The 22,277-nt window shown below is 34.7% G+C and overlaps 1 protein-coding gene across 1 annotated transcript in view; it reads right to left on the reverse strand.

Moving 5' to 3' along the window:
- LOC149567304 (uncharacterized) overlaps nucleotides 1–21,811 on the reverse strand; it is a 75,067-nt gene extending 53,256 nt beyond the window's left edge. The window contains exons 1-2 of the mRNA XM_089820485.1: nucleotides 21,274–21,811; nucleotides 40–180 (exon numbers count right to left, since the gene is read on the reverse strand). Coding sequence (XP_089676611.1) covers nucleotides 40–180; nucleotides 21,274–21,612 — 480 coding nt within the window. The 5' untranslated portion in view covers nucleotides 21,613–21,811. The remainder of the gene's footprint in view (nucleotides 1–39; nucleotides 181–21,273) is intronic.
- Nucleotides 21,812–22,277: the final 466 nt, after the last annotated feature.

The raw sequence follows: 22,277 nt of genomic DNA on the forward strand, positions 1-22,277 counted from the left end.
GATGTCAATTCACATTACAAATAAACAATAGGTACCTACATATTCAAGTTCTTCCAGTCCTTCCCATTCTTCAATAGTTAAGGTATGCTCCCGAGCAGTAAAATAGAAGTCCCATGTCACTCGAAAAGGGGTAGCAAAGACATAAAGGTCCATGCATGTCCAGCTATGTGCATTGCTAGTCTGAATAATCAATAATATCAATTTGAAAGCAAGAATCAGATAACAAAAGAAAAAACTAAATGAAGCTATTAAGGATTAAATAAAAGTGGCATACCACAACTCCTCAAAAAGAACATCAAGTATGTGCCACTTCAACCAAAGCTAAATGTGTGAATAATCACAGATATTCACAAGATGTTAGGTGAGAAATGAAAAACAAATGGACATGCAGCAGAGGTTTATCTATGAAACCAATAATCCACTTGATTATGAATAAGCCTTCCAATTAAAAAGTGTATCTAATACATTTAGTTGCACTAAAAGAAATCTTCCACATTCAACTGGAACATAAACAAAAGTGAACTAAAAACAATTTATCATATTTATTGCTTGCTAGAAGCTTGAAAAATATATGATATGTTAGGCAATAGAAAAACGCTTAAGTGCAAATGAAGCTTTCATCCAGATTCAAGTTCTCAGTTGGCAAGGAATCTGATTCCTCTTCCGTATTTTGCATCAAAAATGTTTAAGAACCATTATAAAGCATCAAGATTTCTAAGGCAAAATTATCTAAATCTCTAGCTCATCTTCTCTTGATTCAGTTTCTATGCAAATGATTCTGGCACATTCATAGGCAGCTTCTCATGAAAGCCTGCATAACTTCATGAACCTTAACTTCCACCTACCCAATTGTAGTTCAAACTTTAGTCCTCACTTCTAAATCATACTTAAATAAGAAGAAACACATAATCCACAACTTCATCAGACGAATATGTACAAAAAGATCAATAATATAGAAAATACACATGCAAATAATAGAAAAATAATGTGTTGATTAACAACTGCCATAACCCTATATTGACATATAATTAATAGAAATATATTCTAAACATATATTATTCTAAAATATATATGTGTGTGTATGTATGTGTATATTAATCAATGGGTAAAATTCTACAAGAGGTCAGCATTGACACCACTAATGATCAAACATCGACAATGATAATAAACTCTATCAAGGGATATATATTGAATTCAAAATAACAATTATAGCCATTGTCATGAACGATGATTAGTCTAAAGACTCTTATAAGGATGTAGATCGTTGGATTAAAAAAACAATCTGTTAAAATACCATATTTATCAATGCATTGAGATCATTATAATAAAAACCAATAAAGAAATAAACTAATTACCACTTGTAGAAAGAAAACACATAAAGAAGAGAATTAAAGCTAGCAATCTGTATATTACTAGACATTATTGATTTGAAAAAGTTAACAATGGTCATTGAGATTAAACACTAGTAGCACCAACAAATGATTGCATTAACATCAATCTGGCATGATAATCAATTTGTTAGTCTTCTCAACTCCACTCATTATCAAAGATCTTTCACTAATGAATAGGCTAATCGATATTGCCAAAGATGAAATCAATATAAATGACCAATTGTAGACTGATAGATGTCTTATGAAAGGCATGATAATAAATATTAATGAATCGACCATAACTATTAAAATAAACTAAATTAAACTAAGTGACATCAAATTTCAGAGGGAAGCACCATGTGACTCGTCTCATATAAGCATGGGTCAAACAGTGATAGGAAAGGGAGGGCAGTAGATAATTCATTCATCAATTGAAGGGAACAGGAAACATATTCAATACAGTTCATATATTCAAGGGAGAAACAAGGAAGTTACCAACAAATAGAAGATAAATGATTGATATAATGAATCCAATCTGCAATCAGTAGTGGACGTATCTGTCTTTGATAACCTACGATACTGTTTCAAAGGATGTGAGTATTGTGGATCGCTATCATGCCAAATTTGCTATTGTCATCTTTCTATGAGATCTGCATAGGGTGTTGAAGGATAACATATCAAAGTTCAATAGTATTGTTGGTGTCACAAGTAGCAAGGAGGATACAAAAAGCAACCATAGTGATCATTGTGGAAATACAAATGGATGGCAGGGAGGAGATGAGTGCCTTGACCAAATAGCACGGAAACATAATAGAAGAGAGATTCCTACGTGGGAAGAAAGATAAAGGGGGAAACAGTACAAACAAAGATATTTCCAAAACAACAGGAACTCTTCAGATATAATGTAGGATAGAATAAGGAGAGAGGAACGTGGTATAAATAGAAAATGGAGTAAGGAAAGACAATTGATATAAGACCATTCAAGGATCAAGGCAACCCTAAAAGGGTAAAGGCATCGGGTGATAACCAGAAAAGGATAAAGTAATTTATATAATTTAAGTTTTTTCAATATTATTATATATTAGGTATATGATGGTTAGTATTATGTATGTGTGTGTCTCTCTCTCTCTCTCTCTCTCTCTCTCTCTCTCTCTCTCTCTATATATATATATATATATATATATATATATACATGCGCAAATGTGGATTTTCTAAATGGATAACATATATGAATGATGTTACACTCATTGAAATGTTTAATATTTTATAAAAGATTGAGAGAGACCCTTGCGAGGGAAGGGAGAAATCTTAAGTGTCAATATCAAAAATGGGAGTAACTCCCATTTGGCTAACATAAAATACACTTAGCATTATCTCTATAATACTAGTATGTAAGATTAGTCTCCATCTGATTGACATTACTAAGATCAATACAATATTCATGGCCAAAATATTCTTATGATATGTATATGTGATAAAGCCTTGGATAGAGAATGTCCCTTCCAAGAAGAACCTTAGGGGGTGCACTCTAGAAAAGACAGTGAAATAACCGAGGATGGTTCTAGAATTGATGTTATACCGTTTAAAACCTTGGAGATCCTCAAGAGGGTTAGATATCCTAATCTAGAGAGGTCTTTAAGGTTTTGGGTTCCGATAGAGGGTAGAATATAATAGTTAGACTTGTTGTTGTTTAATTCTGACATTTAGTTTGCAATTATTACTTGTCCTAAGCTAACCCTAATAGCAGGGACATTACAATAACCACTGACAACCACCAAGCAACACTGGGATATTTCTAATTTTACTATAAAATAATCACCTACATTAGTGCCTAAATATATCTCATAGATTTGCAAGCATCCTTGTTGACACCCATGACTGACTGGAAGGTGTGCAATACTCCTAAGAATGATTGATTCGTTATCAAAAAACATAAACAACTCATGGGTACTTCAGATAACTTTGCCGATGAAATAGCTCAAGTACAAAAATGTGATTTATCCATTCCGTAGTAGGGTTGGTGACAACGGAACAAAGAAAATGAAGAAAATTCCACTCCCTTTAAGCCAAAAATGCACTAAAATCCAACTCACTCCAACTAGATTTTTGCAAGCATAGAAATTTGCTGAAAATTCAAGAAATTCAAATCACATCAGCATATATAGATGTGTACACCACCTTAAGAAAATCATTATAAGCCTCTCTTTATGTCAAATTTGCCACTATTGTTGATGTAATTGTTCTACCCCTCACAAATGTCCATATTTGTTGGAAACACCTTGACATCAACCTTATCTTGGGCTGCTCATGTCAGCCTGAAACACTTCTATTTAACATACAAAATGTAATTAAGAGCCAATATGTCGACTATGAAAATGTTTAATTAATGTTCTCATAAATTCCAACAAAGATAGAAGCCACTGGTAACTTGAAAATTAACATTCACCAGTGTACAAGAGTGATTGAATGTTGAGTAAAACATCATCATCAATTATACAAAACAAAACTAAAGCCCAGAAAATAAATTTGACGGCATATTGGATGAGGAAAATGAGTGACTCAATGGGCACATATTTTATGAGAAAAACATATACAAATTAATTTGAAAATTAATTGAATAAGGGGTTGGGCACAAAGAGCGCCAGAACTAGCTTATTAGCTTGTTTAATAGAAAAAGGAAAATGAGAAATCCACCTTAGGATCATGCCCCTTGTCACACATCTAGAAAAGAGTAGATAAGGGTATGTCTAACTTCAGTGTGCCTCAAGTATCCTTTTAGGTTTGGCCAAGGGATAGAGAGAGCAATAGAGTACCCTCCATCTAGTTAGGCATGATTTTTGTTTTGCTAAGAAAAAATTGAGCTTATTCCTCTCTGTCCTTTGTTAAACCTATAGATGAAAATTGGTTAACTCACATTTGTGGCCAAGAGATGGAGAGGGCAATAGAGTACCCTCCTCCTAGTTAGGCATGAACTCAATTTTTGTTTTGCTCAGAAAAAATTGAGCTTATTCCTCCTTTGTTGAACCTATAGATGAATATTGGTTAACTCACCCCTATAGATTGTAGGGACCTCCATTCTAGCATCAAGTAAAATTGGTTGGTGTCTATATAGATCTACGCAAAAATGGTGTCACTCAAGCTATAGATTTATCTTGGTTGTTTATTAAGGCGCCTTATACCTCTAGGAGTGAACAAAAGCAAGAGCACCTATTCATGATTATTATCTTATGGTAGGCCTATTGAAGATTTTGTAATTTGTAGTAATGTCTCGATGTTCTTTTGAGTGTAATAAGGTCCCAAGGACCATCTTGAAACACATCTGAGTCACTTTGTAAGGCATAGTCGCCAAGTTGACTATTTGTACAAATTCAGAGCTAATTGGTCAAAGAGGATCAAATATTCCAAATATGTGTAAATAGAGTAGAATTGGTTAAATCCATTCTTGTAAGCAATGAATGGCATGTTGGCAAAGTTTTCAAAGTGGTTGAGGCCATTTTGTAATCAGATTGCAAAAGTTGCTTGAGCGACTTTTGCAACATTGTGCAACTTTCCACCCCAACTGTCATTTGGTTCAAAAATCGGTTAGAACCGATTGGGAATGTTGTAATTTCTCTAGTTGTGCCTCTTTGGGTTGAGGCATGTTGGTTGTTGAAGGTTGGAGGCTATCAATAAAATTTGCTCTATTTTCTGCTTGAATTCATAGTTTTATGTTAAACTGTTGATGTACGTATGGATTGATCATGGCGTGAGACTTACCTTGTTGGATTGGGCATTGAGTCTACTTTCATTTGGTTTTGGTTTGGCGCAGATTCATTAAGATTTGAATAAGTTGAAAGCATTTTTGTGCAAGTTGGTTTAAAACCCTCATCCACTAGGGTTTGAAGACAAAAATGGACGTAACCTAACATTTCACTATAGGAAAATCATAATTCTTTGTAAAATGTTAGGTTCTAGGGTTCTTTTTAATATTCCTTTGATTGCAAAGCAAACTAACTTGTTGGATGATAACAATTTGATGCCCTAGGCCTTACATGTCTATGGGACAAGTCTAGAAAGGTTTTGAATTAAATGCAAAGGTTGTGACAGTAGGGTCTTTGATAGGTTTAGTCACTCAATGATGGTGGATTGTGTGGTTTTCAAGTGAATTGGATGTGTTCCATGTGGTGGTTGGGTTAGGTGAAGAGTTTGGAGAGTAGTTGTTATGTAAAAGAGGCCTAATTGCCCCATTAGGTCACAATGGTTAGCTTTAATTTGACCTCATCTATTATCCAAAAGACCCCACACTAATTTTGACATACGTTTTAAGACTCCCAAAAGGGTATCTAGAATGGTACTTTGTTTTTGTCCATGGTCACCACTCTAAGAATTATGGTCAAAATGCTCATTGAATAGGGCTATAAGGATTAGAGAGTTTATAGAGCAAGTGGTATAAAAAAAAGTGATGAGTTTGGTTTAGTGGTTGCTTTGATGTTGTTTTGGTACCCTTATGTGGGAAAACTCTCCATTGTTCGTCTGCAAGTCCTTTGTAGTGTGCATGATTCTTAACCTTCTAGGTGCAAGGGCTTAATGAAACAGACTCATATAAACAAATGATACTAGTTGTTGAATTGTGTTTATAACAAGAGTATTGATGAATGATTTGGAGTCAATAGAGGTTGAGAACACCTTGAGATACATGTTTCCATCTTAGCAAAGATTTTGTGTAATATTTGGCCAAGAAGACAAGTAGATGTCTCAAGCCTAGTTGTAGGTTTATTGAAATTAAATACCTCTAGGTGTCCTAGGTAGTGGAAACATTGTCATTAGTTAAAAGTTGGTGTTCTTTGGCATCTTCCAAGTACATTTGCATCATATTCCCCACTCTATCACAACCCCCAATTCAATCAACCCGTATACCAAAAATATAGTAGGGGAACCCAATAGAGCTGATCAAATCAAAATTTCAATGTTCTACAATTCAATCAACCTTCTTTGAAAAAAAAGTTGTTCTTCAGGGACCTATAAATCACGTGAAAAAAGGCCTTTGCTCTTGAAGGCCTATTAATTGTAAGCAAGAAGGTTTATGATAATGTAACCAACAAATAGAACTAACACACTACTACATGATCCTTACTTCAAGAAGAAGAGCTCCAACTATGATTAGTTCATGTTCTAATCCATTTTGCTTCTCCCAACCCTTCCTTAGTTCCTCTTCTACCTCAAGTCCCTCCTTAGTTTTGGGATTTCGCCAAGCTCACTCATTAAAAAACCAATACCCTAACCTCTTGCCTTAGAATCTATTGGGCAGGTTGAGTTCATCAAGTAAGTGCATCCAATAAACACTAGATATGCCCCCACTATTACAATAATAGATAAGCTTCTATTATTAGTTAATGGTTATATGTTTCTTATCTATTGTAAATATTAGAATGTTTCTAATATTTAGTTAGTTGTAGTTATCTATTAGCTTTCTTTAGCTTTCTTTTAGCTAGAATAGATAAGCTTCTATTCTTTACAATTGTTTCTTAAGGAAACATTGCTTTATTTTTTTGTATATATAGACCTCTCGGTCTTTGTTAATAACAAGCAAATATTTTACCAATTACTTCATAATATGGTATCAGAGCCAAGTCTTTGAATTTTTTCAAAAAATATTATAATTTCTTGTTCAAAATTATCAGAGCACTATTTTTGAAATTATTTTTTGTGATATTTGCTTCTTACGGCCATTTTTTTGCACATTTCCGTCATTTTTTGTGGCTTTTTTTAGCAGCAGGGTCGTTTTTGTTCAAAACTTAATTTTTTGTACTGGATAAAAAAAATTATAGATTCTTGATGGGTTTTTCAAGATCTCAACTAGGTTGTCGTCTGTTTTTTTGGGTGCCTCGATTTTCTAGCCAACAAATCTAGAAACCAACATGTTCTTTTTGGGATTTTTGAGCTCTCTTTTGGGCCATCCTTCAATTTTTTAACGTCTTCTATTTTTTGCCTCGAAGAACGTGCCTTCACAGATACTCACACTTTTCATTGGAAAACGTGCTATGGCATCTTTTTACAAATATTCTGCTCGAGAGCAAGTCAAAATTCAATGTTCAGAGTTATGGCACTTGGAAGCAGCGGATAATAGCAATTTTTGAATATTGGAATACCGATCAGATTGTTTTGGGTGTTACACAACGTTCGACTGGCCCTAATGTTGATCAGGGTACATGGGATTTGAATAATCGAGAGGTGATGATACTTCTCAAATTATCTGTAGCTGATGATCAGCTCTCTCAAATTTCATCCGGCAAGACAACTATCGAGATATGGGTACATCTCAAAAATCTTCATGAGACTTCTGACAAAAGCAAAGCTTTCTTCTTGAACAACACTGTTTTCTATTATCATGGATGAGCAAACATCACTCCAAGCTCACCTAAATAGGATTCAGGAAATCCGTGATCAATTTCTTGCCATTGTCGTAAGATGGAGGAAGAGGCAATTACAGTTATCACTCTCCAGAGTTTACCAATGCCCTACGAGCATTTTATCAAGACTCTCAACATCACGTCTTCTGGTGTTGATCTTAAGTTCACAGAGCTCTGCACACTTCTACTTCAACAAGATCAGTGAAAACACCAGTTTGGTAGCAGCTCCAACACCACCTCCACAAAGCAAGCCTTTGCAAATAAATCCTTTCAGAAGGATAAAGGCAAGTTTCAGCAGTCTTCTCAGCAAAGGTCATCTACTCTAGCTTCAACAAGCTCTTGAAAGAAGAACATTCAATGCAACTATTGCCACAAGTTTAGACACATGAAGGTTGAATGTCAGAACTGCCCAATCTAAGCGATCAGGTTCCTAGCCCAAAGCTACAGAGCACACTAAGCAGAAAAAATCTGCCTTTTACACCTTCATGGCTAAAAGACCTGCCCCACCCCCTGTTATGGTTTAAATGGTTTATGTAGTTTGGATAGGGATATTTTTTAATGCAAATTCTTTCAATTTAAGGAATTTTGAGCAAGATTTGAGAATCTAGAGAAAAGTATTGATTGCAAATACCAATTATCTAAATGGTGATAAACATTCGACAGTACATGTTGTCGACAAATTTTATCAAGCAACTATTTAAACTAACTTGTCTAAATTGTGAGGTTCAAGAAATCTTCATCCAGAATCAATCCACGTTACTAAAGTTAAACACCAAATCACAATTTTGCCACTTGCATGACATAAACCAAAGAGATAGATATATGGCCAATGCTTTTGGACTGAAAACTTGGTCCTGAAGTGCACGACATGAGTACCATGGTTAGTAATAAAGTTTGATTGAACAAATGCCCAACGCATCCACCAAACAATTGCAACTAAAGGAAAAAATGAGGAAATAGATATCTAAGTGGTCAAGGTAATACACTCCCAAATGATCCATTCCTCATGGGTTTTGGCAATCAAGGAATTTTAATCCATAGATTTCCAAACTATGGGACATATCCATAACTATTCTCCCATCAACATTTTTGACAACCCTATCCTCTTCAATAAAATTCTTAGTTCTCTAAGCAATGGTGCTATGGTTTTCAAAATAACTAGGTACAAGAAGATGATAGACGAGATTAGGATCTACATTTCTGATTAATATATTACATAAATAATATAGATAAATTGTGACTATGTAAGATTCACCAAGTATTAACCAATCAACAATGGGAAATGGTTGAGTTTGTCTTGGTCAAAAATGAAGACTAGTAAGGGCCCAATCAAGGGCTTCCAACATGCTAGGGAGAGATTGTCACAAATAAAGCTATTTTCACAGCAGCAATTTTTATCAAGATATCTTCTTAAACTCTCCCCTCTAAAAAAATCTACGACCTTTTATTATTATATTGTTTGTTTTTTTATAGCAATATAGTGTCCCCTAGTAATTTAAGTTGAACTATTATTTAATTTTAATCTCAATTGTTATATCCTAAGTTGAATTGACAAAAAGATACATTAATTTCCATAAATATATGATACAAATAGGGACAATCATCCATTTGCATTACATATTAAGTAATCTAATTTATCTGCAGCCTACATTTCTTGTTGCTAAGCTTGATCTACTATTACTTTGTTATAAAGAAAGTGGAGGTCTGAATACAATTCAAGGCACTTAGAGACCACTTAATAGATTCCCTCAAAGTTTATAGATCCAAGCCCTCCCTTGGGTTTTTTTCCCTCAAGGATTAGAGGTTCGCTGATCTTCACCCTGTATTGGGAGCTATCCTTTTGGGGTTTAGACCGTCATTCCTTGAGTTAATTTGGCCTTTCTTCTTTGTCACCAAAGTAATAACGAAGATCGTAACATCACTTTTATTACTATATGGTATATGTGTGCGTGTGTGTATCTTCTTCATCTAATATAACAGATTTAAACATAATTAGAAGCTTATGTATTGCGTGCTAGCTCCACCTTACATAATAGTGAAAGGAATACATACCTATCAACTGAGTGGATACTGAAATTTAAAGATTTAAGTGTTACTTGGTTTCAAACTGACCGTCTGATTCTTATATGTTTCAATTCTTCTCTCTAATATATTCTAGATTAATGTTTGAGATTCTATCTCCAATCGATACCTTTCTTCCCTCGACTACAGTTGTTTTATATATCCTACCATGCAAGGGATGTGCCCCTCCATCATGTCTCCTAGGTGAATTGACAGGCATCCCATTTTATCATTTGTTTGTTATATTAATTGTGAAAATAATCTGCCCACGTTTGAGTTTCGACTCATTGTCGTTGACCGTAGATTGCACTTATAGTTTCCTACACAGTGGTCTTTAATTTATTTTATTTGATGATCGTTGCTAATAGTAATACTACAAATTGGAGTGTCATTTGATAGAGAGAGAAATGGAATCATCAACGGCTATGCGCCCCTTGTTTATTCTATGTTTGTTGGTATCATGAATTTATTTTTATTTATTTAATTATTATTTATTTAATATTTATTTATTAATTAATTAACACTTATTTATTCAATATATATTACTCATATATTTAATTGATTACTAAATTAATTAATAGTAAGATGGATGTTTGATCAATACATTCTTTTAATTAACTGATTAGTTATTTATTTTAAACACTTATAACATATAGGGGATAGTACAAGCAATGCCCATAACTCCCAACCATATCATACAATTTCGACCACCTGTTGAAACATTTAATTTTTTTAGAGATTTAACATTTTCCCAAAATCTAAAATGAGTTAATTTTGTTAAGGAATTTGAGATCAGAGCACGAAACTGATTTCAATTCAAATTATTTTCAGATGATAATGAATTCAACTTTGAATATGCAGACCTGTGATAATCCTTCACACTGAACTATTGTTATTGCAACTGATACATAGTATTCTGAACACTCGAAATATATTTACTTATTTTATGTTACTGCTGTGATACTGATAAATATTATACTTGCAGGGACAAAGGAATCCCTGCTTTGTATAGAATGTGAACAATACTGCAGAGAGGATATTGCTGTTGTTATTGATACTTTTTCTGTAAATAATGCACTACATATATATCAGTATGGAGAGTCATGCCCACATAGGGTCATAACGCTACGCGGCATGATGCCCACGTAGGGTCATACTGTTACATGGCCTATGATTATCATTTGTTAGCACTAACATAAGTGCCCGATCTGTATTAAAAAATCAATATATGTTATCTTGGATCTTCAGAAATTACATAACGCAAGGCCCAATCGGGCATGATATATATGTGCACTCATATGAAGTGCAATCTGCTACAGGCAAATATGGTAAATCAATTAATTCATCTAAGATATTATATTTATATGTAAGAAAGCACACATATGAATATGTGTGTGTGTGTGTACGTGCTTCAATCTGACTGAGGCTATAACTCTACACTTCCTCTTAGCGAAAGAGGATATAACCAATACGATCAATCTCATATTCTTGTACTATGAGTACTAGTATCAACATCAAGATGCCTATCAACAAGTGTATCATAGAAGGATATGAGTTATCTGATTTCTAGCACATTCTGGGACAATAACTTAATGTTGTCTATCAGATAACAATCTTGATCTTAGAGACAATAACTTAATATAGTCTTCATTATGACAAGTATCATGATCTCTAATGCACTCTGAGACATCAATTTAATGTAGTCTATCATGATACATTCATTATCATGGTCTCCGGCACATTCCTAGACAACAACTTAATGTAGTCTATCATGATAATAGATCAAGAACTCAAGAACAACCACTCAATGTAGTATCATGATCTCTGGCGCATTTTGGGACAACAACTTGGTGTAGTCTATCATGATACGTTTGTTATCATGATTTCCAGCACATTTTGGGAGATCAACTTAATGTAGTCTATAATGATAACAGGTCAACCATTGTTAAGATTGTTACCTTACAATAGCGACCTTAAAAATACATCAATGAAAGATCGTCACCTTTCATGACATAATTCACATATGTAAGATAGTAACTCTTTTAACATTTAAAATATAAATGAATATATAAGAAAAATTTAACCATGACTGCAACTCAATCTCAAGAATTACAATTACATTTTAGTCATACCAAGTTACCTCTAAAGTACACTTTCAATTTTACATGAGGTTTGGTAAATATGTCAGCAATTTGCTCTTTAGTGCTAATATATACCAACTTGATGGCATTCCTATCTACTATATCTCTGATGTAGTGGTAGGCAAGTTCTATGTGCTTGGATCTATTATGAAAAATTGGATTTACTGATAGTTTAATGCAGCTTTGATTATCACAATGTATAACTGTGGGATTCAACAACTTCCCAAATAGTCCAACCAATAAATTCCTTAACCATATTACTTCTCGAGCCCCCATAGAGGCGGCTATGTATTCTCTTCAGTGGAACTTTGAGTAGCTGTTGATCTCCATCGGTGTAGATGATGGTTTACAGTCTTTCATCCCAAATTTGTTCAAGATGTCATTAGAATATTTGCCTTGATTTAGGAAATATAGTTTTCCTTTTGCCATACTTCTAGTCCCAAAAAATAGTGCAGGAGACCTAGGCCTTTCATCTCAAATTCAAACGTAAGGTCTTGTTTGCATTTTGTAATGAGATGATTTTCCCTTGTTATTAGAAGATCAACATAGAGAACAAATATTAGCATATTACCGTGTGATACTTTGAAGAATATATTTGAAGATGCTTCATTTTTGGAATACCATAGTTTGGTATGGTAATTGTATATCCTTTCATACCATTCCTTGGGGGCTTGTTTAAGACTGTAGAGAGTTTTCTTTAGTTTACATACATGGGTGCTCTTGTCATGGATGACAAAACCTTCTAATTGTTCTAGATATACTTCTTCATCAATGATATTGTTCAAAAAAGTCGTCTTTACGTCCATTTGATGTATCTTTCACCCTTTAGATGCAGCAACGGCAACTATAGTTATGATGGATGTATACAAAGCAACAAGGGCGAATATTTCTTCATAATCAATTCCAACCGTCTGAGAGAACCCTCTGGCAACAAATTTGGCTTCGTGTTTTTCAATACTACCATATGGTACCTGTTTGATTTTAAATAGCCATTAAGAGGAGACAGCTGATTTGTTCTTAGGACTAAGTACAATATCCCAAACATCATTTTTTAATATGGATTGGTACTCCTCAACCATAGCATATTTCCAGGGTTAGTATTTTAAGGCTTCTTCAACATTTGATGATTCTGATTTAATGGGCTTATTTATAAGTGTAACAAAGCATGAGTGACTTCTTGTTTTCTTACTTTCTCTAAAGATTTCATCAGAGGCTACATTGTTTTCTTCAATCATTTTCCTTAGCTATAGTGGTATTTTCCTATTGGGTGGGTTTTGAGCATTCTCAGCATTAGATGATGTGGGTCCATGACCTTTTGAACAATTCTCCCTCTCAATCTCAATACTTGAACCTTCATCTAATTCTAATATTGGTTCATCATCTGGTTCTTCTATATTTTTAGAAGTTTTATATGCAACATCTTCAAATTTAACATCGCTAATGATTTCAATTGTTCCTTGTCCTTATCTATATACCCTAAGGCTTTGGAAGATTCACTATAACCAACAAATATAGCCTTCTTTCCTGAGGGCTCTAATTTAGACCTCTTCTCTTTAGGAACATGAAATACATACAGGCATCCAAAGATTCTTAAGTGACTTAGATCTAGTTTGTTTCCTATGAAGACTACTTCAGGTGTTCTATTCTCTAGAATTGAATTAGGGCATCTATTTTAAAAGTACACTATTGTATTTGAGGCTTCAGCCCAAAATATTATGTGAAGATTTTGATCGCACATCATAGCTTTAGCTACTTCAACAATGGTTCTATTTTTCCTTTCTGCTACTCCATTCTGTTGTGGATTATATGGTATTGTATACTCCCTCTTAATCCCAACAGAGGTGTAGAATTCTTTTAAAAATTTGAAAATGCATTCACCTCCATTGGCAGATCTCAGGGTCTTAATTTTCTTTCCAATTTGGTTTTCGACTAAGGCTTTAAACTCTTTAAATCTAGATAGTAGTTCATTTGATTCTTTGAGTTTTAGAAAATAAATCCAATTTTTTCTGGGATAATCATCAACAAAAATGACATAATACAAGAATGTCACTAAGGAAGGTATTGACATTGGACCACACAAATCAATGTGAATAAGCAAGTACAATCTTTGATTTATGTTCACTACAACGAAAGATCCTTTGCAGTTCTTCCCTACTGCACATCCCTTGCATGTTCCATCCTGTTCAAATTTTAGATTAGTTAATCCTGTCACAATCTTTTCTATGGAGGGTAGAGCACGAAAATGAAGATGACCTAGCCTTGTGTGCTAAATTTCATTAGTTTTGGAAACTTCATGATTTAATGCTAGGTTTTGAGAGTTAGAAAGTTTATATAAGCTTTCATCTCTAAATCCTATGGTGGTTGCATTCTTGATATTAGAATTCTTAGGCCAAGATAGGACTTTATCTTCTTGAAAAGTGACACGGTATCCTTGGTCTGCTGGACCAAAGATGGAGACCAAATTCCTCTTGATGCCTGGTGCAAGTAGTACATCTTTTAATTGCAAGGTAACTCCAATTTTCAATTGTATAGAACAAGTCCCAATTCCTTTCACCGGATACGCGGAGTTATCCCCTATTGTGACTTCCTTAATTGAGTGTCCTTCAAAGGTTTCAAACTGGTCTCTAAATCTAGTTATGTGTCTAGAAGCTCCACTATCAATTATCCATGTATTCTTGTTAGTGTTTAGTTCACTTGATAACACTAAGAAGAATATTGAATTTTCAGCTTCCTTGACTTCAGTTATAGTGACATTAGCTTTCTTTCTTTCTAGACAAATCTCTTTTAGCATTGTATTTTAGACAAATCTCTTTTCTTGTAGTTTGATTACTCTTCCCCTTTTTCGTTTGAAATGTCTTTTCTTTTTATTGTTTGTGTTTGTATGTTAAGCTTGAATTTCCTTCTCTTTATTTGGAGTGATCCCTCTTGTAACGAATCTTGATTCTTCCTAAGTGCAATCATTCTTAAGCTTATCAAATTTTGGTAGAATAGGTCTTGCACTAATACCTTGAATAAAGGATTCCCAAGTGGTTGGTAACCCTTTAAGGACTATTAAGGATAATTCCAAATCATCTACATTATTTCCAATAGCTAAAAAGTTGATCTTTCAATTCTTAAATTCTCATAAAATAAGATATAATTGTTTCTCCTTTATTCAAGGTTAGTAGTCTGCTCGTATAATTGATCTCATATGTATTTTGAATAGTCATGAACATATCATAAGCAGCTGTTAATTTTGATATAGTTGGAAGGATATGATCCTTTACAGAATCAATAATAATTTTCATGGCTTTATTGTTATGTCTTTTCCATATTGTTTAATCTGGTTCATTATCAAGCATCAATTCATTTTCTTCTACATATGACTCTAATTCAAGTTCTCAAAGGATGATTGTTATCCATATTCTCCATGATACAAAGTTTGATGCACCTTTGAGTCTGTCCTCAAGTCTGACACCATTCACCATGATTTCTCTTTTGAATAGATTCTGTGTAAAATGTAAGTTTCAGAGGTAATTTCACTATCTTGTTTAAACTCTATCAGTTAGGCTTAATTCAACTTTGAATATGCAGGCCTCTGATTATACTTCACACTGAACTGTTGTTACTGCAACTGATGAATAGTCAGTTGCAACACTGTATATTTACTTATTTTATGTTACTGCTGTGATACTGATAGATATTAGTCTTGCAAGGATGAAGGAATCGCTGCTTTGTAGAGAATGTGAATGATACTGCAGAGAAGGATATTGCTGTTGTTATTGATATCCTTTCTGCAAAGAACACAATACATATATATCAATATAAACAGTCATGCCCACATAGGGTCATGACCCTACATGGCATGGCCCTATGTGGTCATGACCTTTGATTATTATTTGTTAGCATTAACATAAGTGCCTGACCTGCATTAAGAGATCAATACACATTATCTTGGATCTTGAGCAATTACAAAATGCAAGGCCCGATCAAGCATGATATATATGTGCACTGATATGAAGCACAATCTGCTACAGGCAGATATAGTAAATGAATTAAATCATTCAATATATTATATATGTAAGAGAGCACAAATATGAATATATTATATTATATACACATATATGCATGTATATACATACATACATGTATATAATATATATATATATATATATATGCATGTATATACATACATACAGACATACATACATATATATATATACACTATAATTTACTATGTGCTTTTATCTGACTGAAGCTATAACTCTAACAATTTTTAGAGCTCTCTGTGAACAAACACTTTTCCAATGATGTTTCAGACTAAATATGAACATATTTTTCTCATATAACATTTGGCTATTAAGTGGATCCTTTTGTTCTTCGCCTTCACATTTACTTGTTTTATCTTGCTAACACACCCTAATTAAGAACATCCTTCAAACAAGGTTGGTTTCTAGCCATTTTGCTTTCTTTGGTGGTTGCTTGTGTTCCTTTCCTGTCCATTTTGTTGCACATTTTGAATCGCCTTCACATTTACTTGTTTTATCTTGCTAACACACCCTAATTAAGAACATCCTTCAAACAAGGTTGGTTTCTAGCCATTTTGCTTTCTTTGGTGGTTGCTTGTGTTCCTTTCCTGTCCATTTTGTTGCACATTTTGAAAACCATATATTAGTAGATACAAATACGTTCAAGTCTGCACACAAGACCAAGAAACATGGAGCACAAAAAAGAAACCTCAAGACATTCTATCATAATCATCCATAGAAAGGGGCAACAAAGGGGACAGCAGTACAAAAGTAGATATTAAAATACAAGAAATTGGCAAATTACATTTTTATTTTTTATTTTTCTACAAGTTCTATTTTTTAATATTTTTAAGCTTTCACTTTTTTTAATTTCTTTGAAGTGTTTTTTTATCATTTTTTGATGTTGAAGTATGTGATGCACGCACCAACGGGCAATGAAACAAGGAACTTGTTAGGAGCCTTCCTAATTAAAGGGAGCAATTCGGGGATATTCCCAATGGTATCATCTGTTCCTATACTTTAGGAACCACATATCCCCTTAGAGATGCAACGCTATACAAGACAAGGTCTTAGTGGATTTTTTATCCTATTCTTGCCCATCCTTTCTAATTGTGTAATAATACGTATTGATTCTCCTACAGTCCTCCTTTAGTTGCATTGTTGGCTTTTATTCTCATTTTAATATTTCTATTGTGATTGCAAAAGATGGTGTCATGTTTGTGGTATTATTTATAGCACTTCATGGATATTCTTCAATGTCCTTGTAATTCATCAAGAGTAACTAGACTTTCCAACTTAGCAATATTCTAAATGATGTATACAATCAAACAATAGCAAAATAATTTCTAATTAAACTCAAGAATCAAATTACATGCATTCTAGAGAAACTCGTGGGTCAGCAACCAAAGTCCAATTGTATTCCTTTTTACATCCCAATTCCTAGGACCACTTTCACATTGGACAAAACAATGCTTATTTTACATTTGCATGGTACTTCGATAGGAACAAAATAGATATTTGGATCAAAAGTCTCCAAGCATATCACAAGATGCAAAAAAAACCCCAAGAAGCCACTAAACATTTTGGATGTTAAGGTTCATATGAATGATCAAGTTCTCCACCTAGTGACAATGTCATGTCAGATATTGTCTACAACAACGAAGCCCATAATTATCAGTTGGAAAGTCTTTAGCAAGACTGTTAAGAAGCACATTAACCACACGGTGCAAGGAGGAACTATTGGCATGTTGCCTCTATATTTGTCAAGCATCAACTCCTTGGCAATGCCACATTTTCTAAGCTTCAGAAGTTCTGCCTATTTATAGTTTACCTTCTCCAACCTTATGTTTACAAATAATTCCTACTGTTTTTATTCTTGATATACCCACTACTGTTGATCTTTTGATGTCTAACTCATAGATCTATGATCTGGACTTTCATTTGCCATAACTCTTGTATATTTAGGCTCTCGTCCTTTTTCCCTTGGATCTCCCCCTATTTTAAAATTTGAAGTACTTCAAAAGTGGAAGTTAACATTCTCCAACAATCAAACCAATTATCTTTTTGCCTAGACATTCCATTTCATCTAGTGTGAATCTCTTCAAAATATGCAGCAATCTCACTTCAGTGAAGAGAAATTCATCATCTGCCACAACTCTTGTATCCTTAGGCTTCCATCCCTTTTCCCTTGGATATCCGACCCTTTCATAGATTTACAATTCTTCAAGAATTGGAGATTCATATTCTCCAACAATCAAGCAAATTATTTTTGGTCTAGAACTTCCATTTCAGCTAGTGTAAACCTCTTCAAAATATGCAACAACCTCACTTTGACGAAGAGGCTTTCACAGAGTAGCCGGAAACTCCTCTGCCCCATCCTCAGGACTGCATATCCCCATGTCCGTATCTATATCCAATGCAAATACAATACATCATGGATACACATAGGAATCCCTATCCATGTGTGCCCCAAAATCCTTAATCTTTTTACTATGCCGACTACAACATGATTTGATTTTTTAAAGAAATTGACAAAAATCTTCTTCCTTGATTAAAAACAAACTTCAATCATGCAACTTTTTTTAATTGCTTTAAACAAAGCTACACCAAAGCAGGAAGGCAATGGAAATGCTCTTTTCTATTCAGCTAGCCGTTTTTTATCTTCTAAAGCAGCTCTACCGTTCTTTAAACATGGAAATATTGAAATCAACTATAATTATTTATATAGGAATTATGTCTATATTGCTTTTGAAGTAATAAAAATATCCAGTACCAACTTAGAAATTTGTGTTATATATGCGTGTATCTGTTTTTTTTTATGAATATTGTATCCAACAGTATCCATACATATTGACGGTCTTAAAAAAGGCTGTATCCATATCTGATACTCTACTCATATTTGTATCCGTATCCATATCTGTATCCATGCAAATTTGGGCTTTCATCATTCATTTAGGCAAGAATTAAAAAAATTCAACAACCACTACAACTTGCTAAACATATCAACTTGTACCAATGCAAATAAGAAAACTACTATACCCTCAAATGGTAATAAAGGTTCCCTGACAAAACTCACAGAGCAGTTTTTTAAGACTGCATTTTGATTGGTCTCAGTTCTGCCTTCTATTCGTTGTTTTTTAAATTGAACAGATATAAATCCTATTCAAATATGTGTTGCACCAGAATTCTAAGTAAATGAGGTTCAGCTGGATCTTAGCCCATGCAGGGACGGACTTTAACTTGAGATACTGTCCCAGCAAAACATATGCACAAGGGCTGTGGGTATTAAGTATGCTTAGGGCAGTTACATTTAAAGACTAAGAAGTGTTGGATAATTGCCCAGAAATTAATGATAAAACAGTAAAAAGGGAGTGCAAAATGGATACAAGGAAACATAAAATTACCCTGAGAAAACCCTTCCAATCCTGAAGGGGAAAACCCAGCCACACAACAAAATATTACTTTATTGATAATAAAAAATGTAAAATATTACAAGAAAGCATCTCTCTTGTGTGAGTGATCTCTAAATACAGCAGGAGGAGCTTCTACATTGTATGACCTTCTGAGGGTTGGATATGTCTCACAACCTGAGCTAGGCTGTTGCCACATTCAAGAGAAACATCATAGCATTCGAACAGTGGCAGATCAAAGGACAAAAGGTCCATCTTCACAAATGCTGCTGCAATAATTTAGATTCTATGCTGAGAGTTTTGATCTCACAACTTCTATTCTGAAGTTTCCAGACATTGTCAGATCCGTGCCCTAGAAAATTACCATTTATCACTGATAGTATTTGCTTCAATTTACCAATGGAGGCTTTAGTATTTATTCATTGTGACACGCTCCAATAATTTGCACTGGTTTTGGATTTCTATATTTTTTCTTAGATTAAAGAGAAATCAGGCCATGTTGGAGTGTGGTGTATTCCATGAGTACTGTACAAGGAATGGTCAGTTTTTGCAGTATTCGAAGCAATACCAAGAAAAAAAATTGGCTCAGTTTTCTCCAAAGAAAATCAAATTAGCACTTGACAAATGCTGAGACAGCTCATAAAACATGACTTTGTTGCCAATAAATAGCTGTCAGTTTGCAAGAAAGAAGCCCAGAATACCTACTCCTTTTCAGATCTTCAAAACAATTTTCATCACTAGAATAGCTCATGTCAAAGACGATACTTGCATTAATGCTACAAGTTTATCAAAAGTGAGATAAACACGACCACAAAAACAGGTAATGTTTTATTTCCTACTATTTTCCTCTTTGGGATTTCACCAATAGTTCATATTCTTAAACAGTTCAAAATGCACTCCGGCTTTTGCATTTAATTGGCCTTATCTAGCAGGCAGGCACCATCATTATTGTACGAATATTTAACCCAGCCTAATGAAAAGAGTAAAACAATCAGTTTAAGCTATGTGGTGTCATAAAGATAAAGATTACCTCCAGGTGGCCATGAAAGGTAAAACTAGGCTCCTAGTGGCACAGTTGACAACCGAATCCCATCATCTGCGATGTGAGACAGGTAGATAGATGGTGCCCAAGGAGGTATGGGAAGAATGAAAGTGCATTTTCTGCAGTAGAGGGTGTGTCGAAACAGAATGGCACCTTATTTTTCCGCTGCCTATCAGGACATCCTGGCACAGTTTGAGGACAATTAGAAGGGGAGCTCCTTATACCAACTTTTTGATGACACAAAACTACTAGTTTGCTGATCGGGGGATCCATAACAGAAGGGCTGATATCGAAAAAAAAATGAAAATGAAATAGAGCTTTACTTCGTGGTCTCATAGGCTGTTCGGTCTCGTGGATGTTATTAAAATACCTTCATTTATTCAAGCATAAATCTCTTTCACAACCCTTTGATTTATCTGTGTTCCTTTAGCGCACTATCAATTAATTGCATATACTTTGCAATTCTTACATTCCTTAAACGCAAAAAAAAAGGAAGAAAAAAAAAAGACAAAAGAGTCTTTCAGCAAACTTAGGGTTCTTGACAGGTGATCAAAGTTCTCCCGTGCCGGAATGTGGGTCAGTAGTCCACAGCCTGAATGCTTCGCAAGCATATCATAGGTTCCGACCACGGTCCAAGTCCCAATACCGCATTCCTCTCGGAGAGACTCCGTACAGTAAATTCTCTAAGCCCAAAAAACAAAATCCTCGCAGCAGGAGCGATCACCCAGAGGTAAATTCAGTAACAAAAATTAAGTTCATTTCATTACCATCGGCCAATTGAGCTAAATCATAATTTAAAGTAATATTTAGCGAATCTTCTACCCTAAGACTCCAAATTTAATTGGCATCGCACCTTTATATGAACCACGGCACCGCCTAAGTCGTCCCCTTCTTTCTTAGTAAACTCGAGGTGAGCCTCGTTGCCATGGAAGCACGCGCCCTTCCATTCGACTTCTTCTTCTGACTCGACCGCTCCCACAAACTTGGGAAGCAAATCCACGGCGCTATCAAAAGTATTCAACACCGGCCATGATACCTGCCGCGGCAGCACTGGCAATACATCTTTTGGCCGGAATGGCACCTTCAGCCCTTCTGCACATCCACTCAGAGCCGCCAGATACACAATTCCAAACACAAGCAAAATTCCGCTCATTTTCTCAGACCCCAGTGTAGAACCTCTGGCACCATTCATAAATTAGTCATTGCAAGTCCAACATTTTTATTTTGTGGTTCAATTGAAATTCTTCAAGTCCTGCGTGCACGGCTCTTGGAGGAGATTGAATGATGGCGCCCGCGGAGATTTGTAGCAGCGTGGATTTTAAGAGTTTCGTATTTGGGAAGGGTTCAAATATACTCCATTTTATTCACATCGGTATAAAAAGTTCGGCTTTGAATATTCCTTGCCTGGTTGGTGATATTAACATGACCGGCCGGTACGAGGGTGACACGTGGTACTTAACGACAACTCAGGGTCCATGAAACAGGTTACCGGAAACGTGGATAAATGGATTAGCTAGAGATATGTGGAATAGGAGGTCCCTTTGACTGTTTTTAGCAATTTCTTTATGATATTCTAGTTCTTGGGAAGAAAACTAAACTAAAGTTTTCCTCTTTTGTGGGGGTTATCTTGATGTGTTATGGAATGAAAAATAGAAGAAAAGAGTGAAGGGCATGACGGTTTTCGGTAACTACAGGCTGTCCAGACAAGAATTGTGCTGGAAAAGTTTTTAAAAGTCGTATAGGTAATCAGTGGTAGTACAGCGGATCAGTGGTAGTACAAGGTCTACATACAAATTTGAGGGGTTCAGCATTCGGATTGAGGGGTCCACAAGACACGGGATCAATGCAGGGGCAGAT

This window comes from Cupressus sempervirens, chromosome 3 (genome assembly GCF_028749045.1).
Source record: "Cupressus sempervirens isolate cs-2001-9-10 chromosome 3, ASM2874904v1, whole genome shotgun sequence".
NCBI classification, from domain to species: Eukaryota; Viridiplantae; Streptophyta; class Pinopsida; order Cupressales; family Cupressaceae; genus Cupressus; species Cupressus sempervirens.